At 46.2% G+C, this 10,182-nt stretch overlaps 1 protein-coding gene across 2 annotated transcripts in view; it reads left to right on the top strand.

Annotated features, from left to right (window-relative positions):
* The first annotated feature begins 231 nt into the window (after positions 1-231).
* The window catches only part of bcr (BCR activator of RhoGEF and GTPase), a 36,923-nt gene continuing 26,972 nt past the window's right edge, over positions 232-10,182 (top strand). The window contains exons 1-2 of one of the 2 annotated variants that reach the window (XM_037265415.1): positions 232-1,920; positions 2,005-2,481. In XM_037265415.1, coding sequence (XP_037121310.1) covers positions 921-1,920; positions 2,005-2,481 — 1,477 coding nt within the window. In that variant the 5' untranslated portion in view covers positions 232-920. Of the gene's footprint in view, positions 2,482-10,182 lie in introns of both variants that reach the window. The other variant, XM_037265414.1, reaches the window with a different exon arrangement.

The raw sequence follows: 10,182 nt of genomic DNA, 5'->3' as shown, positions 1-10,182 counted from the left end.
TCATTTTGACACCATAGAAGAAAGTACTAGTAAGTTTTGTTCCTATAACGATAGAGTATTCGAAATGTCAGTGGGGCTTAAACAAAACAAACACTTCAAATGTAATTCAATATTAAGAATATGTAAATCTATACTTGAGGAGGCGGGGGCAAGAGATCGGTGCACTGTCCCTTTAAGCATCTGGCTCAGTGTCCTTGGCCCCGCCCACTCCCGCAGCCTCCACTCTCTCTGTCTTCACATTTGTGAGATGGGAGCACACACAGCCGCATCATCACGGCCCAGCAAGCACGACCAAACCGCTGGGGAAAAGCGGACTAAATTACAACATTACCACACACACGGGGTAAGAAAATGAAGCTAGTAACCGAACGGTTGACTGCCACCGAACCGCCGCCTCGGTTTTTACACGAGTCCGAGACTGTCTTCGCTTGCGTTACGTCCGTATGATCCTTTCTCCGTACGCTTAGCCGGTACAAAGGAGCAGCAGCACCTGAGATTGAAGCCTAATGGTCGGCTAGGAGTAGACGGACCTGTCGGGGCTACCAAGTCCGGACCTACCCACACAAACCGTCGGCAAACCAAGAGACGGTTTATTTCTTAGACATTTTCTTTCAGGATTCTTTTCGAGTTGACAGTGGACATCAACTATTTGTTTGAATTCCTTCTTTAAAGTGACATAATCTGGAATAATGTACGAGAAAAAAAGACCGCCTTTTCTCCTCCATTATGTCTCATTCTCCTCCGTCCGGTCATCCTAAACAGCCGCTGTGTTGTCCGCAAATGGATATGCTGCCCACGACAAGTGTCATCAGTTTGTGCTGGTGACCAGGTCATCTTAAAGGCCTGTTGAAAACACTATTTAATCACAGGTGAGCTGTTGTGAGGAAAGCTTGCGTTGAATTGGACAAATAAGACACAATATGGTAGAGCCGGTGGGATTCATCGAGGCGTGGAAAGCTCAATTCCCTGAGTCGGAACCCCCCAAGATGGAGCTGAGGTCTGTGGGAGGTATCGAGCACGAGCTGGAGAGATGCAAAGCGTCCATCAGGAGACTGGAGCAAGAAGTGAACAAGGAACGTTTCCGCATGATCTACCTGCAAACCCTCCTGGCCAAGGAGAGGAAAAGCTACGACAAACAGCGCTGGGGCTTTAGGAAAACGCCTCTCAATGAGGGGGTGGACCCCAGTGCCTCTCAGGGGGCAGAGTCTCAGCAGCCGCACATGCAGGAGACCGGCGGGGTGGGTTGCGGCGGCTACGGTGCCGCTCCTATCGTGGACAGAAGCCGATACCAGCCTCACGGAGATGGAACCGGCAGATCCAAACCGAGACCCCAACCGGCGAGGAAGTCGGCATCCCACGGAGACGGGCTGGAGTCGGCTTTCGAGGCACCCCAACAGGCTGAGTCGACATCCTGTGACAATCTGGACGGGCTCTCGCCCTCCAAGCAAAGAGGAGGCGTCTCCGCGTCGCCCCGAAGGCCAGTACTTCCGCCCCCGGAGAAGGAGCTGCCCTGCGACCCCAAAGACAAGCTTGGCATGGGCCTCGGTGTGGCTGCTCTAAGATCCAACTTTGAGAGGATCAAGCGGGCCAACTCTCACTCTGTGGGCGATAAAGGTCAAGAGAAGCAGCCGCCGCTGCCACCGCCACCATTCTACACCAACATGGAGTTCCACCACGACAGGGGGCTGGTTCGGGTCAATGAGCGCGAAGTCTCGGACAAGATCAGTTCCCTGGGGAACCAAGCCATGCAGATGGAGCGGAAGAGATCCCTGCACTCGCTGCCTGGTAACCTGGCAACCGTGGCCGGGGAGCTTCGCGCCAGACCCGTGTACAGGGGTCGGTCCACCGAGAGCACCTGTGGCTACGATGCAGAGTATGAAGACGGAGAACCCAATCAGAGACTTCAAAGATCCAACGGTGGTAAGCCTCCTCCACCGCCTTGGCAACCCTCTGATTTCCAAGCTTACTCCAGCGTCTATGTCGGTGGCGTAATGATGGGCGAAGGCGGTGGCGGCGGCGACGGGCGGGGCGGCGTCCAGATGCGAGACCACGGCGGCGGTGACGATCACCTCCTGACGTGGCCCCGCCGCTCATACTCCCCGGGGAGCTTCGAGGACGTCGGCGGGGGCGGCGGCTACACGCCGGACTGCAGCTCCAACGAGAACCTGACGTCCAGCGAGGAGGACTTCTCATCGGGACAGTCCAGCCACGTCTCGCCCAGCCCCACCACGGCCTTCCGGCGACCCTTCCGAGAGAAGAGCCGCTCGCCGTCGCAGAATTCCCAGAACTCCCAGCACTCCTTCGACAGCAGCAGCCCCCCGACGCCGCAGTCGCAGAAGCGTCACCATCGGCAGCAGGGGGGCCACGTGGTCATGTCGGAGGCCACCATTGTCAGCGTTCGCAAGACCGGTCAAATCTGGCCACCTGCTGTTCATCACGGGAGAATGTCGCACGATAACAGTTTCCATGGAGACCACCTCGGTGAGTGACCTTTGTGTTGAACGTGTGTCTTGTGAGTGTAAAGCGTATGCGTGCAGTCTCTTCTTCAGATGTTAGCCTCGCGTGGGAGAAAGATCTCCTGCTGCTTATTCCTGGAATGTCACTCGTGTGGGAGAACAATGCAGTCAGTCTTTGTTGAAGCGGCCTTTTCTCACATGAGATCGCCGTCTGGAAATTCAATCGCAGTTGTCTGTCTGACTAAATGAAGCTATTCTCATGCTTGTGGTTCAACCTCAGTTTAACGCTGGTGTTGTTTTTTTCTTTGACAAACACGTTTGTTGGCTTCAACTTCAGACATTTCCCCCCCCGCCCCCCACTAGTAGTAGGCAGATAATCGGCCCTTTGTTCAACCAAAGTCCTGAAAGGCCAACTCATCAGATATCTCTAAAAAATGATCGTGAACAATTATCACGTTCTTCTCGAGGCCGATTCTAATTTTTATCTTTGTGGTTAACACCAAGTTTAGATTCCGAGACTGTATTGTATGCCGAACGATAGAGCTGTCGCCGGGCAAAAATCGAGACGTAACAATTGTGTTACTTTGTCATTCCACAGTACACATGACAAGGAGTTTACAACTGTAGCGTAAATTACCAGATAAGCTAACAGGCAGCCTATCTTGCTACTCCTATTTTAACGTTGCATTGTAATAGTTTGCTGCCCCCCGCAGGTCAGCTTGGCACTACAGCAGGAATCTGCTTTTGGGAAGTGCTCAATTTCATTCGATTATTCAAGTGCTGTTCTCAATTATGTCTAGCTTTGGGTTTATTGATAATGAGAGGCACACTTTATCCTAATTCCAGCGCGAGTGCATATTTATCATATCATTATTCCGGGATGTGTTACAGTCTGAAATCAGATAGCGCTCATTGCCTACATTTCCTGCAGACGCGTCTCCTGTCTGTGCATCTCTAATTCATTTATTTGAACTGTGCCACTGACATTGTGGCCCTGGTTGAAATCAAATGTAAGTGTTTTTTTGTGTCTGTGCTTTTGTTTTGCTCCCCCCCCCCAGGCAGGATGTGATGGGCAGAGGAGTACAAGAATTCTCACATCCTGTATGGAACATTTGCAGTCAATGTGAAAGATGTGTTGAAGTGATTTTCGCAGGAAAAACATTGCCACAACCATTAAGATTGTGCACGGTTAGCAAAAAAAAAAAAGAAAATGGAGCTCGGTTACAGCTGCTACGTTGAGGATCATCACGGCGCTGTCTGCTCTCTTTGTTTTAGCATCTTTTCCACCACAATGAGCCCTGTGGGGAGGAAGATGGAGAATTGGGTGGGGAGGGGGTGGTATGTGTTACAGACTGACGTATTTAGCAGGATAATCTAGATTGGTGGGTAAGAAGTTTGTTTGACACCCTGTGGAGATGGACCCTGTTTTCCGCCATGCATGTGTAAAGATGATGAGGGCCAACGGGCTGACAGTGTCGGTGATGATGATAAATGTTGCATCATTTCGAGGCCCCATGTTGCACGGTTGGAAGCCGAGGAGGACACTTTTGAGCAGGCGAGGCAGAGCTGTCGTCTCTCGCTCGGCTGGTCAAGAGATGCCCAGATGGGAAGATCTCGCCCGTTGCGTAACGGGAATACACACACAGATACACAAAGAAAACACGCATTGTTGTAAACACTTTGAAGCTCTCAGCAGGAGAGTACTAAAATGAAGTTGCGGGCAGCTGTGGGATGCTGTCACCTCTCACGTGTGTGCCCAAGATGCATAACAGCAACAGAATGTCGTCAAGCACATCTTTAGAGATAATGACAGATGAGAAAAAAAATGAAAGGAAAGAACATTCTCGAGTGTGTCATTCGGTGGAGTTAAAGGCAAGGAGTGATGTCATAGAACAGGTCTTTTTACAATATTTGTGTTCGACCTTTGACCTGTTCCATCAGGGGTCATGATTTCAAAAGTGCTATTAAGTGAGCCTGACAACTTTAGTATATTTTGATAACGTTGTCTTCAAATGAATGTTTGCAACCAGTTACAAGAGTTTGAGTGTCTAGAATTAGTGAAATAAATACTATAGCATGGCTAGCATAGCTAACTAGCATAGCTAACTAGCATGGCTAACATAAGTGTTTCCACTCTGACGTTACGTTACAAGCGGCAAAGACCTGTTACATTTAGAAAAAAAATAATGTATACTGTAATGTAAAATAATACTAAATGGTTTATGCACATTTTTGTTTGGTGCAAATTTTGAGATTATTTGAGCAAGAATTGGCGATGCTTCTAGACTAAACAATTATGTCAATTTTCCATGAAATACCTTGTACATACAAATTTTAAATGTGTATCCTCATTAACATTTCCTGGGGTTAATTCCAAACGGGTTAAATAGCAAACTGCTGCACATTTGGCGAAAGACGCGTTCAACAAACGCATTTCAATGTGTGCAGGGAAAGAAGATGAGATCAGATTTGTGGAAAGGTTGAATGAAAGTGATTAAGCGTTAGGAGGATTAGTTCTGTTAGCTGGCCTGTCCACTGCTATTACTTTGAAACATGATGTGACACGGACCTTTTAGCAATATTACTTCATGGTAAGAAAGCGCTTTGATTATTTAGGTTTTTATTGCAGTGGAGCAATTAGGAGCACAAAGGGTCAAGCCTGCTCACCTCTCAGATGTTTTTGGAAGGTGGAAGCCACTTGTGGCATTGCGTGATGACCTGAATTCGCTTTTGCTGTATCAGCATTTGAAATCGGTTCCCCGTCATATTAACCCAAAGAATACTTAAGTGAAGATAGTTCTGAAGGACACGGAACTGGTCTTGCGTGTGGATCTGTCTCGTGTGTGTGTACGTGCGAGGGATTTTCTCCACAAATCCTGTAACAAGCCAGCCATGAGTGGAGGTGACAGTGTGCAGCGGCATTGCCAGAGTGTAAGCTGGCTGCCAGACTGGATCGCAGGAGGTCTTCTTACACGTCATCCCTCTGAGATTTGTGTGTGTAGAAGTACGTGGATCCTGGAACACTGTGTGTTTTAATCTTCGATATTTTACTCTCACGATTTTTTATGAATTAACCCTTGTGTGTATTTATCGGTGATAAGGGAGAACGAGGTCTTCTCATTTTAGCCTCTGCCTGGATTGGTTGTGATATACAACCCTGGTCGTAAAATGCTCTTGGAAAATCCCTTCTGGTAACTCCCCCTTCTTTCTCTCTCCTGGCCCACCTCATATCAGACGCTGGGTTTATGTGGACTGCCCACCGCAGGCCTCTTTTTGTGTTTTTCTGTGTATCCTTGGTAAGATGCACAGGGGTCGTAAAACACAGGCAGCTCTCTAAAGGCGCGGGGGGATGGTGTGGCGTGCTAATGTGCGGATATAAAGACCTGCTTGATTTTATTTACGGCGCAGATCAGAAGCTGGGACGGCTTCTTATGAAAATGAATAACCGATCGGGCCTCATTTGTCTTTATTATGTGGCGCTCCTGTCTAGACATTAAAGGGACATTGGGCCTATTTTACATGAGAATTTACAGCTTGTTGGCAGCTTGTGAAAACTGTTGTTACATCGTGTCCTCTGTGACTCTGAAGAGTCTTCAAGTGCAGTTGGAATCTCCCAAACAACATTTTCGGGAAGTATTGTTCCAATTAAAGGTCTATTTATTTGGCACAGACTTGCTATCGTAAAACATTTCTTAAATGCAAACAATGTTTTGATAAACAATTTAACAAGTGTACATTCACTGACAAGATTTATGATGACTATGAATTTGTTGTATATTGGAAAACGTCCTTTAATGATTAAAGCAATCCCAACGTAATCCCCCGGTGGACACGAGCAGTCACTGCTGCGACACCCACGTCACCCACATGTTGTCCTCTGGATCGGGGCCGGTGGTGGTGGTGGGGGGGCTCAACCCAAAAGCAGTCTAGTCATGCGAACATGTCAACTTTAATCCGCTCTCTTTTGTCTGGGAATTACAAACTAATTCCGATTAACATTAGCCTTTCGCTTCTTTCATGTAACACACCCATGCTAATGCGCCATGTCCTATATATTTCACATGGGATTAGCACAGAGCAGCTAGCTTGCGCCGGCGTGGGTTGTGCAACTGTTTGCTTGAGAGGTTGATGAAATAGAAACATAACAGAGGTCAAATTTAAATTGACCATTTATCTCCAAGCTAGCTTTAGAAAGTCATTTCCACCTTACAAGTGGGGGTGGGAAAACCAAGGAGTGATGAAAATCATAACCCCCCCCCCCCTCCGCCTTACAGAGGCCCCACTGTAATCATCTGTTGGGGGGTTTAACCGCAGAAAGTCTATAAAGCGACATGATCAATGGCAAATGTCAGCAGCAGCAGGCCACTTTGCGGACCCACCCAATCGTACACACCTCCGATTGACTCGGTTTGTCACGTGACGCAAAACACCCATGTTTTAACCATAACACGGCTCGGAGGCACGGAGACGCAAACATCTCATTTTACGTTTTTTTGAACAAACCATGGAAAATTGACTACAAAATACTTTTGGGATGAAGTGGAACCGATTTTTAATCAGTGAACTTTTATTTTTCAAATTTTCAATAATAATAATTTAAAAAAATCCTCACAGATTTATTCAAAATTGTAGTATTTCCAGAAGAGTGGAAACATTGAGTAACTCCATGTTTGCACTTTGTGTCAGTTTAACAAGCAGGTGTCCCAATACTATTGTCAATAGTGTACACAGTGATGTCACCGCTCTCCAATTCCTCCTCATTGTGTGCCGTGTTTGCTGTGGGCAGCTTGATGGCTTTGTTCAATAAATAGCAGTTGTTAATCGCTGCCGGCGTGTGTCCGTCCGTGCATGCGAGAATGACGCTGGTAGCGAGACTGCAGGATAAAGTAGCCATGCTGTAAAAATAAAAAACACATTATCTGGCTAATGAGCAAAGTGGCCGGCTGTTGGCAGCCGACCGGGTTCCTTTGGCGAGTGCAGTGGAGCAGAGTCGGAGGATTTATTTTTTTTTTCCTTCAAAAACAACACTGTAAAAACTGATTGAACTGCATTTGTTCCAGGCTGGGCACAGACTTTGATTCCTGTAGCGTGTCGTAACTGGAGAATGCATAGTTTGGCTCGTTTAAAAGGTGCAGAAATGCACGAAGTTGACACATTTTGGTTTTTAAGAACAATTAAAAATATAACCACCAAATTAAAGAAGAGAGTTTTGAATGTTTTTATTGATACACGATCAAGGTTTTTGGGGTCGGACAGACAGTCTCTGTTGTTTTGTTCGAGATTTACTCGCCAACACAAACAACCGACTTTAGCATTCAAGTATGCTGACGGCCAAAGCCACGTCGGTTTTAATACGTTCTTTATTTAAAAATAGTGTCGTGTAAACAATCTCGACCGCAATCTGGTCTTGGCAGTGGTCTCCTCGCTACTGAGTGCTCGTGTTGAAATATTGTGAATGAAAGCAAGTCTGTGAAAGTTATTATGGTGGAACTTCCTGGATAATTTACGGAGCAGACCAGAAGAGGAGGAAACGGTTCTAAGTGGATTCTTTAGAAGTAGAAGAGGATAGATGTTGATGGAGTTAAAAAAGATCATTTCAAGTTGACATTTTCATTTGTTATTTGTCGAGGTTTTTGTTGTCGAGGGAGAGTTTAAATGCGTGCTCCTGGGGGAGATGATATTCCGTGTTGTGATCTGCTTCCCCAACATCTCTTTCCTGAATGGCCTTCGGTAACAACCATGCTTCTGCCATTTGTCTTTTATGTCACTTTATACTCCTTCATTGGTCCGCCTCCCGCTTTTAAGTTTGCCTCTTTTGGCTTGAAGCAAACCACAAGACGCAGATTCTAAGGCTGATTGACCGACGATAACTGAGATGGTTCACCAAAGAGACGGTATTTTAGTGTAAAAGATATTTGGGGAAGGATTATCATGCTAGATGAGTATTTTGTTCATTTTTTTGGGCTTCTGCAATGTTCAAAAGTATTTTTTAACATTTTAAAGGGCTTTTATCTTAAGATGTATGGTTTCTTAGTCGATTGTTCTCTGAAACAGAGCCAGCGGCTTTCAGGAGTTACTTCTTAGCTAGCTAGTTAGCTTAGCGCTAAGTATTACCCCAGTAGTTCCTTTGAAAGCAATGAGGATGGGGGACTCTGGACAAAATGGCACTGGAAGCTCTGTGGTCAAACATGCTTGAAGCTATTTTCACACTGAGCCAGATACTGTGATGTCATCAACTAGCGTAGCCCGACCCTAGAATGTGATTTGTTGCCTATTTCTGTCCATTTTTCCAAGAAGTGCACTGGCAAGCTGTGCGTTAGTTAATTTGGCGATTTCGGTCAAACTAACCCTAACCCTCTGTTACGGAACACTGGAAAACTATTTGGCGCAGTTATATCTGGCGTTGTTAGTGTAAACAAGCTAAGCGGCGATGATGATGTCATTGTGTTATAACGAAAAAAAGACGGCTTTCATGTTAACGCAACGTATTAAGGCCATACGTAAAGTACATGATGTTTCCAATTGTTCTTCAAATAGTTGCTTGTAGTAAAGTCTGCTTTTTGAGTATACTCACGTTTAGATACCCTCTGATTATGTTTTATGTGTTTCTTTATTGTGGGATTCCACACTTCCTGCCAAGTGTCCACATGGCGTCCACATGGCCAAAACCGTCTCCTTTTACAGAGCTATTCCTCTTTTCCTTCCCTCGCTCTCAATTCTTCTTTGCCTTCCATCATCACTTTGTTTCCACGTTTCCTCCTCTTGTTCTCTGATATCTTTATGTGTCACTGTCTCTCATTTGGCCCACTTTATGAGCCTATAAATGGCAGCACTTGCTCAAGGCTAATTGCTTTTGATGGGACCCGCAGACATTTTCTGTGTCACATCTGCGAGGTACAGTAGTAACTTGTCAAATTGGCGAGGATTTTCCGGGACTGCCCGCGAACAAAGACGCCGAGGGGGAGGTTGGAGATGTGAAATCTAAAACCAAATGCCTTTCTCTGCCATTCATTATTGATGCTGAACTGGCTGTTGTAATGTCGGGTGTCCAATTCCCCACCCCTGGGTCACGATGACACCATAGCCTTAGTCGCTATATTCGCAATTCCATTGAAAGTGAAGCAAGTCGTTCGTTCATAACTTAGCATATTAGCATAAGTAGCAGTTAAGATTGATAACATTGAGACTTGCGACATAGCATGTTCACCACACAAACACGGAATCTAGTAAGTCCTATCACGTTTTCACAACTCCTTATTTAGCAGTAAACAGCGAAAAGAACAAGTTGGTGACGTGCAGCCACCATGAGTCATAATACCTGGGAGGCCAGATGGAATTCTCGCGCTGCGGGGGACGCTGGTCTCTTTTAGTGTGACATTCGAATCCATCATAAGAGGTCACACGCGGATGATTCAAAGCTGGTTTTCTCTGACGCCAGGCTGTAAATGTTCTTGTTTACAACCAGACCGTCACCGTACGAAGCCGCACGTAGTGGCGACATTTGATGACACAGTCGTTTAAATCATAGGGTTCCCACCCTTTCCGACGACACGGGGGTAGTTAGTCAACGTCGAACCTCGACGGACTGAGGAGAGATCTGGACTGAATGGATACTGTCATATAAGTATGCGTAATATCAAGTAAAACAAACATTTCAACTTGACTCACTGTGCGATACGTACAAAAGGAAACACTGACTCATCGTACATCGGAGCCATAAGTCTGT

The sequence above is a fragment of the Syngnathus acus genome, chromosome 12 (assembly GCF_901709675.1).
Source record: "Syngnathus acus chromosome 12, fSynAcu1.2, whole genome shotgun sequence".
In the NCBI taxonomy this organism is placed as follows: domain Eukaryota; kingdom Metazoa; phylum Chordata; class Actinopteri; order Syngnathiformes; family Syngnathidae; genus Syngnathus; species Syngnathus acus.
Note: the sequence above shows the minus strand (reverse complement) of the source record. Positions and strands in the feature narration are given on the sequence as shown.